General features: G+C 42.7%; 1 protein-coding gene across 1 annotated transcript in view; it reads left to right on the top strand.

Annotated features, from left to right (window-relative positions):
- LOC149447631 (putative E3 ISG15--protein ligase HERC6) overlaps positions 1-18,427 on the top strand; it is a 112,574-nt gene that overhangs the window by 64,440 nt on the left and 29,707 nt on the right. The window contains exons 13-17 of the mRNA XM_089652321.1: positions 3,720-3,856; positions 9,185-9,301; positions 13,940-14,047; positions 15,076-15,246; positions 15,382-15,525. Of these exons, the coding sequence (XP_089508447.1) occupies positions 3,720-3,856; positions 9,185-9,301; positions 13,940-14,047; positions 15,076-15,246; positions 15,382-15,525 (677 nt within the window). The remainder of the gene's footprint in view (positions 1-3,719; positions 3,857-9,184; positions 9,302-13,939; positions 14,048-15,075; positions 15,247-15,381; positions 15,526-18,427) is intronic.

Raw genomic sequence — 18,427 nt, 5'->3', positions numbered from 1 at the left:
TTGCACTTGGGATAGGCTGAACTGGAGCAGCTGGCACTAAAACAAGCTGGACTGGAGCAACTGATGCAGGACTAGGCTGATCTGAGGCAGCGGGCATAGAGAGAGGCTGGTCTAGAGCAACAGGCAAGGAGGCAGGCTAGTCTGAGGCAGCAGACATGGAGGTAGACTGGTCTGGGGCAGAGGGCATGGAGGCAGGCTAGCCTGAGGCAGCAGACATGGAGGCAGGCTGGTCTGGGGCAGAGGGCATGGAGGCAGGCTAGTCTGAGGCAGCAGACATGGAGGCAGGCTGGTCTGGGGCAGAGGGCATGGAGGCAGGCTAGTCTGAGGCAGCAGACATAGAGGCAGGCTGGTCTAGGGCAACAGACATGGAGGCAGTCTAGTCTGAGGCAGCAGACATGGAGGCAGGCTGGTCTAGGGCAACAGGCATGGAGGCAGTCTAGTCTGAGGCAGCAGACATGGAAGCAGGCTGGTCTGGGGCAGAGGGCACGGAGGCAGGCTAGTCTGAGGCAGCAGACATGGAAGCAGGCTGGTCTGGGGCAGAGGGCATGGAGGCAGGCTAGTCTGCCCCAGACCAGCCTGCTTCCATGTCTGCTGCCTCAGACTAGCCTGCCTCCATGTCTGCTGCCTCAGACTAGCCTGCCTCCATGTCTGCTGCCTCAGACTAGCCTGCCTCCGTGCCCTCTGCCCCAGACCAGCCTGCTTCCATGTCTGCTGCCTCAGAGGGCACAGAGGCAGGCTAGTCTGAGGCAGCAGACATGGAGGCAGGCTAGTCTGAGGCAGCAGACATGGAGGCAGGCTAGTCTGAGGCAGCAGACATGGAGGCAGGCTGGTCTAGGGAAACAGACGTGGAGGCAGTCTAGTCTGAGGCAGCAGACATGGAGGCAGGCTGGTCTAGGGCAACAGACATGGAGGCAGTCTAGTCTGAGGCAGCAGACATGGAGGCAGGCTGGTCTAGGGCAACAGACATGGAGGCAGTCTAGTCTGAGGCAGCAGACATGGAAGCAGGCTGGTCTGGGGCAGAGGGCATGGAGGCAGGCTAGTCTGAGGCAGCAGACATTGAAGCAGGCTGGTTTGAGGCAGCAGGTATGTCTGAGGCAGAAGGCAGGAAATGGCACGGGATCTGGCTGCACAGTGGTGGAGACAGGAGTGGACAGTGGCAGAATATCGTGGGCTGGAAAAAACTTTGGTTTCTTTTGTAGGTTTGGACACTAGAGTCCTGCTGGTGATGGCATTGTTTGCCTGTCTAGAAAATGTACTACATTTATACAATCCAGTAGAGCCTCTCATGAATATACTGAATAATGTTTTAAGTAGGGTTTATCATCTTTCAGTAACTATGCCAGAGAGACAACATGAGACATACTAAAAGGAGAAGAAAAATAATCACTGCCAGAGTTAATGGGTAAACCCAATTCACAGTCACAGCAAGTCTAATCAGGGAATGAACTTCACCAAATAAAATTCTGCCTTGATCAACAAAAAAATGAATTGGACAAATGCATCCCAACAACTGTTCACTAGTCTGCTCCTGTAGTATTTGGCTGCAATATTCCCTTTCTTCTCTTGATAGTAATGCATAATAAAAATACCTCATCTGGATGCATCTTGAAAAAACAAGTGAATACAATCAAAGTAAAAGATCTTCTGTGCAGCCAGTGCTATGTTAGGATATCACTCTAAGGGTGAGAACTCTGCGATCACATGACCACTGACCGCTGAGTTGTCACTGCTGTCTGCTCTGCCCCCCCCCCCCCCCCATCGCCGGGTGCCACTCCAGACTGTGGGGTAGATCCCGACTTTGAAGTCAGAATCTTTCCCCAGCCTGGATCGGCTGAGTGACATCAGCTGACAGCCAAAGAGCTTTGGCTGTATTTCTCCTTTAATTGGAAAACAGGAAAACAGTACAACTGACAAGCAATATAACACACAATCAAAATACACACCCAGATATTCCAAAAAAAATACAAAAACCAATGAACCTATATAAAATCTAAGCATTGGAAGTGAATCAAACTAAACCAAACATGAGCTGAGCAAACTTATCTAAACTAACTAACTAAGCTATGTACAGACAGGAGGATGAATAGGGCAGAGTAGAATCAGTCTGGGGACCAGGAATAGCAGGTCAGGAATGGGAGAAAATACCCAGGAGCAGGTACAAGCAGGTGAGAACCAGGTTACAGGTTACCAGGAACTAAGCACATGGACACACAGGAAAAACACTGAAGCACTGTGGAAAGCTAGAGGAGGAACTAAACACCCTCCCAACAATCAGTATTAGGTGCAGACTAATTCCTGGAATCTGCTGTCTACTGAAGACACCTGCAGGTGGACCACTGTGCAACTAAAAGGTACTCTGATTCCTTGTTAGGACAAATGGTAATTGCAATTAGTACATATATGTTTAGAGTAAATGCTCTTGTTATATTTGTGTAATTATCCTCTTTGTGATCATGGTCAGAATAAATATCCCCATTACATTGGTGGTTAGTGTAAATGCCCCTTGTTACATTGGTGGTCAGTGTAAATGCCCTCTGTTTTTTTGTTGTTTAGTTTAAATGCCACTGTTACATTGGTAGTCACAATTAATGTCCCCATTACATTTGTGGTCAATGTAGAAGGCCATATTACATTAATGATCATCGTAAATGTTCCCTTTACCTTAGTGATCAGTGTAAATACTGTTATAATGGGTTCCACCCTTAAATCTGCTCATTATATTGTATCTGCCCTTGTTATATTGGTTTTCACTGAAAATGCCCCCTTTACCTTGATGGTCAGAGTAAATGCCTTTGTAGAATTTGGAATCAGTGTAGATGCTCTGTTTACACATGTGCTTAGATTAAATGCTCTGTTATATTAGTGGTCATTGCAAATGCCCTCTTGACCTCAGTGGTCAGAATAAATGCCCGTATTATACAGGTGGCCAGTGTAAATGCCCCTGTTATCTTAGTGGTCTATATAAATGTACCCTTTACATTGGTGGTAAACACAAATTTACAAATTCCCGGGTACATTAGCAATCAGTTTAAATGTCAGTTTTACATTGATGGGTAGTGTAAACAGTCCTGTCACATTGATGGTCACTGGCAAAAGTACATACGTGAGCCTAATCCAGAGTAAGATTTCAAATGAGTGTGCATGGAGCGGAAAGGGAATTAACTCTTTCTTTTCCTCTTTCCATTTTGAGCTCATCCATTGAGAATGTAGAGCACTTGGTTGTCCTAACTTGCCCTGATCGAAGCCTCCCCCACCCACTCCCCACTGCCACTAGGCCACTAAATGCAGTTTTGGAGAAAGTGCTATGTCTGTCTGTTTTCGGGTCATCATATGTCTGCCTAAATAATTTTATGGTTTAGACCTCCTTCACATAGCCAGGTTGATATGACCGCCGAATTCCCAAGAATCTGTGGATTTTTGCTGCTAGAATGATCGGGTTATGTGATCAGCCCATTTAAACTAATGGTGGGCTTACAGCAGCTGCTGCTCTTATGTAGCTGTAAACAGAATGGTTAGGTACAGATTGGGACAGATGTCCGAGCCTGGACACAGGTAGCTGAGCAGCTGCTGCTGATTGCAAAACCCGGTCTTTCCTGCAGCAAGAATCCACAGATTCTTGCTGCAGAAATCCTGTAGGTGCACCAAGGAGGCCTAATCATTTAGTGTCTCAGTTAATAATAATTTTAATAATTTATAAATGTTTTATTTTTATTCACCAGAGTCAACATGGGCTTCATTACCTGAAAACACACTGAAAAAGCTTATTCATATGTTTAAAGTTTCCTTGATTGTAGCGGTACACACCCAAAAGGATGGTACTAAAGATATGTTAGAAGTTCTAAAAAAGCTATACAAGGTAAGTAGTTCCCAGTGTCCTTTTGACTGCCTCCTTTACAGGAGAATGTAAAGAACGCCTATGTTGACCTGTGTAACACATTCCACTGATACTGATTGCAGGATGTTAATTAACCACAGGATGGCAGTGTTCTGTGGTTCAGTTATTCAGACTTTATTGAAGCAAACCCTTGTTGAACTTGTATGCTGGTAGCAGGAGTTCTGCACTCAGACAAGGAGTGAACAGACTACATTTCCCAGAAGAGCTGGCAAAGGGGTGAGAGTGCATATATTGAGAAGCCCGGAAATTGTACAGGAAGGAAGTAGATGCTGAGAGGCAGAGGCTGTGTGTGTGGTGAAGGCTGTGCAGGATCCAGGCTGGATCGGGTCACATCGCAGAGAAGGAACTGCAGACTGCTGGTATTGCTGACAAGCAGGATAGTCAATCCTGCAGGCAGGTGCATTGTAGTGCTGCCATCGGTATTGATTCTTGACAGAGGGATCAAGAGAACATGTCCCCTTCCCCCCAACAGAGAGACTACTGCTCATTTTGCAAATACTACAGACCAGGTGAGAGGGTTCCATAACCCAGATCATCACAAGTTGCAAGTTGACTGTGTTATTTTCAAGTGTTCACTTCAGCACACTTTACATCACAGATTCACATTGGGACATAGACTGCCTAGTCCAGGGCTTAACATTTCAGGTCCTGAGCTACTAGCCAGGCCTTAGAGTTACTTGCCACCAACAGACACACAAACAGAGACATCTGTACACACACAAAAACATGTACACACGCAGAGAGACACATATACACACACACATACAGACATGTATACACACACAGGCACGTACAGACACGCATACACACAGATACATGTACATACACAGAAATACACACGCACAGACACATGTACATACATACACCTGTACGTACTTACACACAAACACACATGTACATGCACATACACACACATGTACACACACATACATACACGCAGACACATGTACAGATACACACATGTACATACACACAGACACACACAAACACACACACACATGTACACGTACACACACACACACTATAAAAAGTTGCAGTACTTCGTTGTTCACTCACAGATCCAGGTACTGCACTCTAGGGGGAGGCATAGAGCACAGCACACTCTCTTTCCTTTGCTTTCACTGCGCTCAGCTATTGAGCAGTCTGACAGCTCCCAGTGCCAAAGACAGATCTGGCCTGAGCTCCGAGCCTGCTCAGCAAGATGGCCCTGGAGGACACACTCGCCCCCACCATAATTTCCACTCACCATTGGCGAGCTGGCAAATAGCAATTTTAAGCCCTGGCCTAGTCCATTCAGTACCGCTGCTTTAGTGTCTCCTTATTATCTTGAAACCGCAGGACTCTGGCTATAGCATGTGCCCCTGCAGACAGGATTACACTATTTTCCCATTTCAAGCCTCCTCCAGCTCCAAAGCAACTTGCTTCACCAGACTAGTTCATCATCCTTAGGTGTTCAAACTCTGCTGAAGTCTGCTTCCGCTGCTTCCTTCAACTTTAGCCAATTCTTGCCACCATTTTTTTTTGTTAAAGAGACTTTACCCAATTTCAACACCACTCAAATGGGGAATCTTGCTGTTGCTGTACCATCTTGAGGAAATCTTGCTCTTACACCGAAACAAAATCATTTCAAGAGTTAAACCCAGTTTCCAGCTATTGAGAATCCAAAAGTGAGTTAGCCTAGCATCTTCATAGTCCACTTCAGCTCACCTGGGGAGATATATCTTACAAGCTGGAATTGATGTTTAAATTCTGATCCTGCAGGACATTTGGGGTTATGTAAAGTAATACTGTGATTTATTATTTTGTGTTTAATTTCATTGTGTTTAAGTGATAATGTATATTAAATAAAACTGTGCTAAATGCATGAAAAAGTAATAAATACCACTATTAAAGTGTGTATTTGGCTTTGGCTTAATAGACATTCTTCAATGGAAACAAGAGGTTAACCAGACCATAATATTCCAATCTCCTTCCCTTTCAAAATGACAAAGAACATATAACAGGTGCTCATGAATTCCAATATTTCAACATTAGAAGTAATGATCGGGGACTCCTTTTTCTTCTCAGTACTTCACACTCAAATAATGACCATATAAGAGAAAAGAAGAGAATGCCCCAATGGTGCAGTACAAAACAGAGCTCCTTTATTGCCAAAGTGGAATGACACTTATAAGATGAAAGAAAATTAAGAGTCCAATTAAGAGTCCAAAGATGCTGCATAAATGTACATGTAGGAAAGAAAACCGAGCCAGTGCTCTCACCACTGCCGGGCACTCGATCACTGACGCTCTTCCAGTTTTGGGCAGCATCACTTCCAGGTTCCCTATGACTAAGTTGGTTATGATGAAACGCGTCAGGGCGTGGCTGTGCAGCGACCAGAAGTGATGCTGACCGGAACCGGAAGTGAAGTGGGAGCGTCAGTGATCGAGTGCCCGGCGGTGGTGAGAGCGCTGGCTCGGCTTTCTTTCCTACATGCACATTTATCCAACATCTTTGGGCTTTTAATTTTCTTTCATCTTGTAATCTTAGTCCACTTGTGAAGTGTGAAGTGTGAGTGTGAAGTACTGGGAAGAAAAAAGAGTCCCTGATCATTACTTCTAAGGTTGAAATATTGGAATTCATGAGCACCTGTTATATGTTGTTGGTCATTTTGAAAGGGAAGGAGATTGGAATATTATGGTCTGATTAACCTCTTGTTTCCATTGAAGAATGTCTATTAAGCCAAATTTGCCAACCATGAGAGTGGGAGGCAACACTTGCTGGTGAGTATACACCTGAGAGGGGAGTACCCCTTATTTTTTCACAATATAATTTCTCACGTGGTGGTCATCCTTTAAGAAGATTTTGAAGAACTGTTTGGTGGATAAATTAATATTAGTTGGATCTCTTTGGGACTATACACTTGTCAAGGTCCTACCTTTTCCCTGAGGTTATGTTACTCCATGTGCTGGCGTCCATCTTGGATTCTGCTGTGCATGATGGGAATCCTTTTATGCCTTCAGGTTTCTGTGGTCCATCCCCCAGAGGGGTGTGGCTGATGACATATAAGCCTGTGGCCCGCACATGCTCTTTGCACTTGTGTCTTGTGTCTTGGTGTTGCTATTACTCTGTTCTGACTCTCGTGACTCTCCTGGTATCTGATTCGGCTTGTGACTTGACTATTCTTTGTATTCTCCTTTGATCTGACCCTCTGTTGCTGAACCCGGCTCGTGACCTGTGATTCTCGTCTGCTGTCCTGTACTGTTTTGTCCTGTTGTTGTTGACCCCGGCTTGTCTGACTACTCTTTTGTCTCTTCCACCAGCTACACGCCATTGGCGGCGGCCATTACCGCAGCGGAGGTGTCTTGGGGGCCGCGACCTGGTTCCTGGCTGCGTCAAGTCCATCCCCACCATCAGGGGCCCTGGTGAAGGGCAGCCTGGGACTTGGACTCCGCGCCCTGAGGGACTTCAGTCTGTGGGTGGTGGTTGTCGTCAGCCAGTGCGTTACATTGTTAGGCCTGCCTGTCCGTTCCTCAGCTCCTGCCCTGACAACACTTCACTTTTTTTTTATATATATAGTATATTTTTTGATATATATAATTTTTTTTGTTTAATATTTGTAATTTTTTACACGGATAAGAATTTATGCGCTACTTGATTACTGGTTTAAGTGCTCTTTATTGGTGTTTAATTTCATTTCACATCTACTGTCATTCTTGTTGTGCTTGCACTGGCTATGCTCTGACCTCAATACAATCAGAATATTTGTTCACCTTAAACTGTGTGATTATTTTATGGTTCAAAGACAGGGATTCCTCCTGCTCAAAGTTTCATGATGATGTCAACAGGGGCTGTACTTCCAAAACAGGCTTAGAACAGACAGGGAACCCAAAAATACTTAGCGGCTCTTAAGGGAGTAGCTCTTCACCTGCATATTGCTAACCTCCTTCTAAAAAATGTTAGCTACCTGTCAGTTATGCCTATTCTCTGCCATGAGTACTTCTGAGTCACTTACCTGAAGCAAAAGCCAATTGCAGAGCAAAAATTAAACATTATATCATAGCAGTCAGACAACTAACATTTTCAGAAAGAGAAGCCCACAGTGGCTGCCTACTTATTCCTATACACAGCAGTTTTCTGTAAAATTTCTTTAAAGAATACAGCAAGCAAGTAGCTGCAATTCAAATGTATTCATTCACTTCTATTATACACTTTAGCATCTGATCGATATGGGCCTGTACCTCCATGCAAAGTGCCTGAATTCTATAACTGATCTTGGAAACCTCATTCACATGTTTTGGACATGTCCTCGGATACTTATTTGGTTAAAATCCATTCGTTCCTAAATAAATATTTGGGCTTCAATGTGCTTTATGCTTCAGACACTCCTCCATTCCACTCCAGTCCTACACAGGGGCGGACTGACAACTCATGGGGCCCCCAGGCAATAGGGGATTATGGGGCCCCTGTGTCCTTTCCCAAACTCAAAAAAGCCTATGAAAAAGGTACCAGGGGCATCTCATGGGGCCCCCTACTGACCCCGGGCCCTCGGGCAATGCCCAAGTTTCCAAATGGTCAGTCTGCCCCTGGTCCTACATATTTATATATACTGGATGATTATATGCACACCAGAGCAAAGTTCCTCCATATCTGCTTCTGTGCCTCCAAGGCAATTATTTTACACTGGAAAGACTTGCAACCACCCACTTATACCACTTTTTTTAAAATGAATAAGGCACTGCAGAAATATAGAATAATAAATATGAGCCTTGTGTGCCCTTGTAAATGTTTTTCAAAAATGGTCAAAAATAGGGTCGCTGATTAGACCACTTTTACGGTAATTGTACAGATTAAAGTACAGTACTGAAATGATCCTAAAGATGATTTATTGTGGTTTAGGATAAATGTTCAGCTGGGGTAAAGATGGGGATTTCCCTACCTTGCTTGGTTGGGAATGTTTTTGACTTTTATGTTATAATGTTTTATGCTGCAACCCTAATCAGCAAGGCTTTTATTCTCTGAGAACAGGTAATTCCCCCTTCCAAGTCACCCCTTGTCCCCACCCCATACCCATCTTTGAGCACCGTCCCTTGGTTCCACCCTCTACACACCTCCCAGTACCATCCACTTTATAGAATACAGAACCAAATATCATTTAGTGGTACTAGCAGTCAGCATCAATATACCCTCAAAGAGCCAGCATACAAATGCTTTATTGAATGAAACCACTAAAGTATTGTTTGTATTTTGGATTATTTGCTGTATATTACGTATGTTTATTTTAAGTAATTCATTTTTTTTGTGACGCAGGTAAACATAAAAGCCAATTTTAAAGTTCCAGAAATTCACTTCTGTGTTCCAGAGGTTTCTGAGGTGATCATTATTCCCAGGGATATTTGCAACTGGCGCATATGGCAAAAGCAACCTGTGAGTAAAAACATTATGCCTACTGCTGTGCTTCTCTTCCTGAGATATGGTTCTCCTAAAACTGAAACACAGTTAGATCAGTAGTTAATTCAGTGCTTCTGTTCCGTGCACTCTTCTTGACCCAGCTTGTTTTCTGATTGGAATTAGTTGCTGCAGTAGTAGACCCATAGACTTTAATTGTGGGAACCTATTCTATTAGGAAAATATATCAGGGAAAGGAAGTAGAGAGTGCAATGGGTGCTGAAGCATTGTGCTAAGGGTTCTGCTGCACTCTAGTCCACGTTTTTGGAGTAACGTATCTTGAAACATACAGCAATGGAGTACTGCAAGTTTAACACATTATACCTAACTTCTGCTCTCCGTTTTAGACTTAAGTATAAAGTGTGCATAAACCTAAAAACAATACTGTAATAAATTGCTGCTTACCAGTCACTAAATTTTGTTGGATTCTTTCCTTTTTTTCTGGCTTTTTTTTTTGCTTTAATTTCATCTGGTGATCCTCCAGTAACCCACTTAATTTCCTTTCTTACTCACTATATCTAAAGAGGAGCAGCATTTTCAGGAATTTCTCCTTATTTGATTTACAAACATATTCCCCTTTCCTCATCTCTATTACAAAGATTTGTATTGCTTTGTAGATCAAGGAAGATAACTTTGAAGGATCATGGTTTGAGGATTCAGTTTAGTGCACAGGAAGTTATAAGGATGCAAGATTTCTTGCGGTATCAACAAGTATTTTTCTTTTCTTGCAGTAAATATTCTTAGCCTAAAAAAAGAGAACTAATGCAGCCACCGCATCAGAGGACTTGTAAGCTGCAAAATATTGCATTTTTGTTCTTGGCTTTAGATATACTGTATTTTAATTCAACCTAACTCTATTTGGTCTTTTTCCTATTACAGGCTCTAAAGAAATATCAAACAGTTATCAATTTTTAACATGTTACTGAGTCTGTTTGTGATAGAAGTGAAAATTCAAGTAGTGGCACTTTCCTGTCCATTCAACTCTCTTCATCCACGCATGAATTGTTCAGTTTTATGAACAAACAAGCTATCTCTGCATTGGATGTGACCGCTTTTATCATAGTCGTCCTAACCACTGTCTAGCAGCCTGTTCATTTTCATTTAAAGTCTAAATGCTTTATTTATCCTTTGTTACGCCACATACCTCTTAGATTGTAAGCTTGAAAGAGCAGGGCCCTCGATCCCCTCATGTTCTGCATTGTATTGGTATTGTTCTGTCACATGTTCTGTCCCCCTTTGTAATGTACAGCGCTGAGCGAACTATTGGCGCTTTATAAATACTGTATAATAATAATAATAATAGTGACAATTTAGTCTCCTACTATGCTGAAATGGTTGATTCTGCAAAAGAAAGCAGTCAGCACCTGTGGACTGCAAGCAGGGAACAACACCCCAGACAATGTGTAAGGAGAGAAACGTGTTCAGAACAGGGGTGGACTGACAAATCATGGAGCCCCCAGGCAATAGGGGATCATGGGACCCCTGTGTCCTTGCCCAAACTCAAAAAAGCCTATGAAAAAGGTACCAGGGGCATCTCATGGGGCCCCCTACTGACCCCGGGCCCTCGGGCAGTGCCCAAGTTTCCAAATGGTTAGTCTGCCCCTGGTTCAGAAAGAGGTACAGGAGCGGCTAATAGGCCTTTTGAATGAGGTGCATTTGTCGGTAATACTGCCGAATGTGACAGAGGTATAATTTTTGTTACAGACATGAAACAAAGCACTGCTGTCAAGGCATAACTACAACCCCTCTGGCCACCGTGTTATTTTAAGGTGGGAGATCAGGGTAGTGGTAAAACAGTGGCTCAACCACCTATTTTTACTGCCTCTCAACTGCAAATATAAATGAGCCTGAAAGTAAGTGGGGCAGTATTTCAGCACTGTCTTAGTGATTATGCCTGCAACTACAGAGGTTATTTGCTTTTCCAAACTCATTCCCCCACACATGCCATGTACTTTGCAATTAAGTAGGCAAGGGCTTGAAATTTCTGCTCGCCAATGGCGAGTGGAAATTATGGTGGGGGCGATTGTGTCCCCCAGGGCCGCCTCACTGGGCAGGCTCGGAGCTCAGGCTGGATCTGTCATTGGCACTGGGAGCCGTCAGACTGCTGAATAGCTGAGCGGAGTGAAAGCAAAGGAAGGAGTGTGTGCTGTGCTCTCTGCCTCCCCCTAGAGTGCAGTACCTGGATCTGAGAGTGAACAACAAAGTACTGCAACTTTTTGTGTGTGTGTGTGTACGTGTGTGTCTGTGTATACATGTACAATTGTACATGTGTCTGTGTGTATGTACATGTGTGTATCTGTACATGTGTCTGCGTGTATGTACATGTATGTGTGTACATGTGTCTGTGTGCATGTATATGTGTTTGTGTGTATGTACGTACATGTGTCTGTGTGTGCATGTGTCTGTGTGTACATGTGTATGTGTGTACATGTGTCTGTGCGTGTGTATTTCTGTGTATGTACATGTATCTGTGTGTACGCATGTCTGTACGTGCCTGTGTATACATGTGTCTGTATGTGTGTGTACATGTTTCTGTGTGTATGTACATGTCTGTGTGTGTGTGTACAGGTGTCTCTGTTTGTGTGTGTTTGTTGGTGGCAAGTAACTCTAAGGCCTGGCTAGTAGATCAGGAAATTTTAAGCCCTAAACTAGGCAATAGCAATGATGTTATAAACCTGATAAGGTACTGTTTTTAAGAAAAAAGTTCTGTACAAACATTTAAGAAAACTACATTGCAAGAGTTGTGTCTGCAAAAGCTTTGTGGAGCTGGGCAGAACCTGACAATGGAGATCTTAGGAGTGGGGCTGAGTGTTAGGATACAAGTATGTGGCTAGGGGTTTGGCTAAAATTTTAAAAGACAACTTCACAAAAATATACGTTTTAACAAAAGTGTGATTTCCCTTTAAGCATGAATTGCTCCATTGTTGCTTGTGCAAGACAGCCGGCAAGATTAATGCAGGCCATAGATGGGTCGAAAATCGGCTGATTTTTCTTTTAAAAAAACGAACAATCGGTCGTTCAAGTGGCCGACGTTACCACCAATGGTAAAAAAAATCGGCCGATTTTCATCCCGTCTACAGCCAGCAAAAAGTGTCCCTGCAGAGAGCTCTGCTATTTCTTTGACAGTTCCTTGACATTTACAGCGGTTGCAACAATGTATCTATTTGTATCCATTTAGGATACAGATGTTTTTATTCGGAAACAAATATATACAATGTTGCAACCTCTGTAAATGTCAAGGAACTGTCAAAGAAATAGCGGAGCTCTCTGCAGGGACACTTTTTGCCGGACTGGAATTCCTATTTTTCATCCTTCTTCTCCTTCATCATCATCCTCTTCTTCTTCATCATCATCCTCTTCTTCTTCTTCTACTTCTTCATCATCATCATCCTCCTCTTCTTCTTCTTTTTCTTCATCATCATCCTCTTCTTCTACTTCTTCTTCATCATCATCATCATCATCCTCTTCTTCTTCTTCTTCATCATCATCATCATCCTCTTCTTCTTCTTCTTCATCATCATCATCCTCTTCTTCTTCTACTTCTTCATCTTCATCCTCTTCTTCTTCTTCTTCTTCGTCATCATCATCCTCTTCTTCTTCTTCTTCGTCATCATCATCCTCTTCTTCTTCTTCTTCTTCGTCATCATCATCCTCTTCTTCTTCGTCATCATCATCCTCTTCTTCATCTTCTTCTACTTCTTCATCATCATCCTCTACTTCTTCTACTTCATCATCATCATCCCCCTCTTCTTCTTCTTCTTCTTCTTCTTCTTCTTCTTTGTCATCATCATCCTCTTCTTCATCTTCTTCTACTTCTTCATCATCATCCTCTTCTTCTTCTACTTCATCCTCCTCCTCCTCCTCCTCCTCTTCTTCGTCATCATCATCCTCTTCTTCATCTTCTACTTCGTCATCATCATCCTCTTCTTCTTCTACTTCATCATCATCATCCTCTTCTTCTTCTTCTTTTTCGTCATCATCATCCTCTTCTTCATCTTCTTCTACTTCTTCATCATCATCCTCTTCTTCTTCTACTTCATCATCATCCTCCTCTTCTTCTTCGTCATCATCATCCTCTTCTTTATCTTCTACTTCTTCATCATCATCCTCTTCCTCTTCTACTTCATCATCATCATCCTCCTCTTCTTCTTTTTCAACATCATCATCCTCTTCTTCATCATCATCATCCTCTTCTTCTTCTTCTTCATCCTCTTCTTCTTCCTCTTCTTCTTTTTCTTCTTTTTGTCTTCCTCTTGCAGGTCACTGCTCATGCGCAGATTTTTTATCGGTAAAAAATCGGCCGATTTTTTTCCAACTCTCCCGATTAAAAAAACGGCCAAAATACCGAAAAATGGCCGAACAAATAGCCCACTAACGATCCGAAAAACGGCCGATTTTATTTTCGGCCGAAAAATCGGCCGATTTTCGACGCATCTATGGCCTGCATAACAGTCTGAAGGACACCTGAGCTATAGAAAATATCCAGTATATTTGGTTAGCTCATCTCCTGATTACATAACTATGAGAATCTGCTGAACTATTTCTGTCTGTAAAGCTGTTATATTGATGGTATAGTGTTGTAAGCCTTTTGATTTGCTCTTCCTATCTCACCTGCAGGACCCTGACGACAGCTCTGCTCCTGCAGTATTTTGTCGCTATCCATATATCTTAACATTTCCCACTAAGGTTAATTATCTGCACATTGATGGAGACATTAAAAAGAATGTAAGTATTAAGGTCAAATTTGGTCATTTGGTTCAGCTCAGCATATACATAGAATCCCAATTCAATTCTCAATGTGAAGAAGGAACCCAACTTTTTAAATTTATAATTGTATTGCTTACTCATATGTTGCCTAGGAGTTTGCTAGCAATATAGTGTGACATCTCATTAGCTTAGTGTGTCCTGTAAAAATAAGACACAAGTATGCTTTGACCATCAATGATATCTGTAGACACACTACCTTTGGTCCCTGAAACCCATGTTAGGAAAACCCTTTTACACAGAACAGTTTCTTGCTTTAGGCCTGGTTCACACCTATGCGTTTTTTTGTGTTTTTTGCATTTGCAGAAGCTCACTACAATCCATTTATCATGGTTTCCTATGGGAAACGTTCACATCTATGTGTTTTCAGCCTCTGCATTTTTGGAAAGGGTCAGGGACTTTTTTTCCTGCAGCAGATTGCCACACACATAGGTGTGAAACAGGCCTTACTTGTCTTGCATGTATTTTGACAGTGCAGACAAAGGTTGTATGTGATAATTGTATATCTGTTTATGAATGGAAACATTTGCAAGTCCAATAACTATACAGAGAAAAGGTGCATCTGATACACATTGCATCCATGCTATACAGAATATTTAACAGACATAGTTTAGATCCATTTTAGAGCCCACTCCCAGGTCCATGGCCCTCTATCCATTCACAGTGTTTTTTAAAACTCCCTCTAAACCTCTTTTTGACTTACCTGAATCTGCTGTCCTTATTCCTTGCTGGTTCTGATTGTGGGACTGGTGATCCAGTGGTGCAATCTCTGCCCATGCCAACTGGTCCCCTAATTCTAACATCATCACACTGCTGATAATAAAGGGCAGGGTGCAGAGTATGTGACTGTAAAAGAGCTCTAAATGCAGATTCCTTTTATGGTATACAGAACATCTATTCGTTTTTGTTGAAAAATATTATCTTGCCATCATCATTCTTTTATAACTCTCAGACACAAACAGGTTAATATACCAATATTCTTTTCTCAGGGTGCCAAGCTTCAAGCTCAACAAGAGCTGGTGATGAATAGAATGCAGGGCATCGGCGAAAATCCCAGGATACCATTGTTACACCTCAAAGTGCGACGTGATCATCTGTTGGAAGATACCCTGCATAAACTGAGTATCGCAGAAGACTGTGATCTCAGAAAGGAACTACTGGTATTTTGAGTTTTTTAAAATTGTGTAATATGGTAAATAAATGTCTGCTAGATTATCTAGAAGTCTTATATTATCTAGAAAAACACTACATGTGCTGATGAATGGCAAGATAATATGTTCATGTTGACATGACAGGTGGAATTCCAGGGTGAGACTTCAGTTGATCCCAGAGGTGCACTTACAGAGTTCTTTCTCAATCTGGGAGAGAAGATGGTTCATCCTGATTATGGATTATTCTCTTGCACTGACCCCGTGTTGCCAGTATGGTTTCCAAGTCATGTAAGTTTAATTTTTTTATTGTAAATTCTGTTGCCAACGACAACTCATGCTTTGTATTAATTTTTAATTTATATTATCCCCCAATATACTGTATGTTTTTGCCTCCAGTTAATTCCAATGAGCAGTTTAATATGGTGAATACAATAAACACATTATGAAAGAAATCCTAAGGCCGATATTGTCAAACCCTTTCTGAAAATACTACTTCCTGGCTGTTATACTGACCTGGCTTCAATACATCAGTGAGTTAGAACATTTATACAGATCTGCTATGTCAGAGAAAAGTCAGAAGTTCTTATCTCCATATTGATTCTGAGTTAGTGATTTAATATATGTAAGCCAAAGCTTCAGTATGATAAGGCAATAATAGCATTTTGAAAAGTGAAGTTTCATATTTCTCCCATGACAGGTATCCTCTAAAACAGTCTGAATATAATATCACTTTAGCACACATACTTTGGTATAAATAAATTATTTTAGCAAAATATTAAAGTATATTGTAATTAAATAGCTGTTATATGGTAGCCTACTATTTTCTTCAGTGAATGACAGGAGAATCAAAATATAACAGTTCTTTCATAAAGTTTTTAATTGCACACCATAGTCTCTATAGCCATCTTTCAGTTCCTGTCATAGCCAATTTCCATTCTAAATTTGATACCTTATTTATGTATTAATAACAACCAAGTCAGTCTAATGTTTGAGTGGCTATATATATAGCACTCTTTGCAAGTAACAAACAAATTTAAGCTTTCTTTGCAAAAATTGTGGAACTGTGGGTGTAGGTATAGCATATAGAATTCCTTTAGAGGACTGGCTTTTGCTCTGACCCCTGCTGCAGCAATTGTGGTCGACCCCAAGGAGATCTGATACACCTCCTATGACATTGCCCCAAGCTTAAAAGATACTGGATGGAAGTTATTGCAATCCTAAATTGTGTAATAAGTATTCTACTGGAGGCAGACACTATTACCTATCTACCAGGTAATTTTGGTTCTTCCACCCTAAATGGAAATGAGACTCTAATAGTTTCTAGAGCAATATTTGCTGCACACAGAATGCTATCCATTAAAATTTCAAGTCCTGAGCTACTAGCCAGGCCTTAGAGTTACTTGCCACCAACAAACACACACAAACAGAGACAAACAGAGACACTTGTACACACATACACACACAGAAACATGTACACACACGCACAGAGACACTTGTACACACATACACACACAGAAACATGTACACACACGCACAGAGACACTTGTACACACACGCACACATACACAGAAACATGTACACACATGCACAGAGACAAACAGAGACACTTGTACACACACACAGACGTGTACATACACACACAGAAACATGTACACACACGCACAGAGACACTTGTACACACACACACACATACACACACAGAAACATGTACACAAACACACACAGAGACACTTGTACATACACACACAGAAACATGTTCACACACGCAGAGAGACACTTGTACACACATACACACACAGAAACATGTACACACACACACAGAGACACTTTTACATACACACACAGAAACATGTACACACACGCACAGAGACACATGTACACACACACACATACAGACACATGTATACACACACAGGCACGTACAGACACGCATACACACAGATACATGTACATACACAGAAATACACATCTTTCCTCTCTCTCTCTCTCTCTCTCTCTTCACCTTCTCCAAGGGCTGCTGATCTCCTGGCAGCAGGAAGGGGGGGGGGGGTGCAGCCCCATACGATCCATCAGTGTAGGGAGGGAGGCAGGGAGATCCCACATAACACAGCACAGCTCACCTGCTCCGGGCTTATTCCTCTCCGACACTTCTCTCCCTGCTCCAGGCTGTCCCCTGGTCCCGGCTCGTCAGCTGCTGGAGGGAGAGGTACAGGAGCATTGCTCTGCAACTGCCCTCCCCAGCATCGATTCTCCTGCTGTCTGGGCCACTGCAAGGGTACCGGTGTTACCCCTCTGCTGGCAGCCCTGCGTGGCTCTGTCCGCTGCTGCCCAAAAGGTCCCTTCTTCCGGGGAGCGGTGCCTCAAGGTAGATACACCCCTGCCCTGGGGGACACACTCGTCCCCACCATAATTTCCACTCGCCATTGGCGAGCAGGCAAGAGGAAATTTCAAGCCACGGCATAGACTACAGAAGTATGGTTACCAGAATTATGTAAGTGTATAGCATATGAAAAGCACAGTTACTATCTGCGAAACACCATGTGACTGTTTGACCATATTTGGTGTCGCTGGCTGGATTACTCATTTTCAGTAAATACCTTATTAGGTGAATAACAGTTGTGTTGTGGTTCCATCTTTAAGAGATTCCTTTCCAACAGTTTTCAGTAAACAAATAATTGTATGGGCTATTTGTTCAAGTATTTTTGCATGTTTTATGCTTATTGCTATTCAGTTGTATTTAAAGTGGTTGTAAAGTCTCAAGGTTTTTTACCTTCATGCATTCTGTGCATGAAAGTAAAAAACCTTCTGTGTACAGCAGTGCCCCCAGCCCTCCCTAATACTTACCTGGGCCTCACCATGATCCATCGATGTGCACAACAGCCTTGGCTGTTACAGGTCTCAACCTCCTCATTGGCTGAGACAGCAAGTGGGAGCCATCCGCTCTTGCTGTTGTCAATCACAGCCACTCAACCAATAAGGAGAGAGAGGAGGCAGGGCCAAGCCGTGGCTCCATGTGTGAATGGACACAGGGAGCAGCGGGTGCCCCTATACCAAGCTGCTTGCTGTGGGGGCCCCAGACAGAAAGGAGCCAGAAGAGCCTGTGGGGGACCCAAGAAGAGGAGGATCCAGGATGCTCTGTGCAATACCACTGCACACAGCAGGTAAGTATAACATGTTTGTTATTTTACAA

The sequence above is a fragment of the Staurois parvus genome, unplaced genomic scaffold (genome assembly GCF_062004578.1).
Source record: "Staurois parvus isolate SC_StPar_1 unplaced genomic scaffold, SC_StPar_1.0 ptg000679l, whole genome shotgun sequence".
Taxonomy (NCBI): domain Eukaryota; kingdom Metazoa; phylum Chordata; class Amphibia; order Anura; family Ranidae; genus Staurois; species Staurois parvus.
Note: the sequence above shows the minus strand (reverse complement) of the source record. Positions and strands in the feature narration are given on the sequence as shown.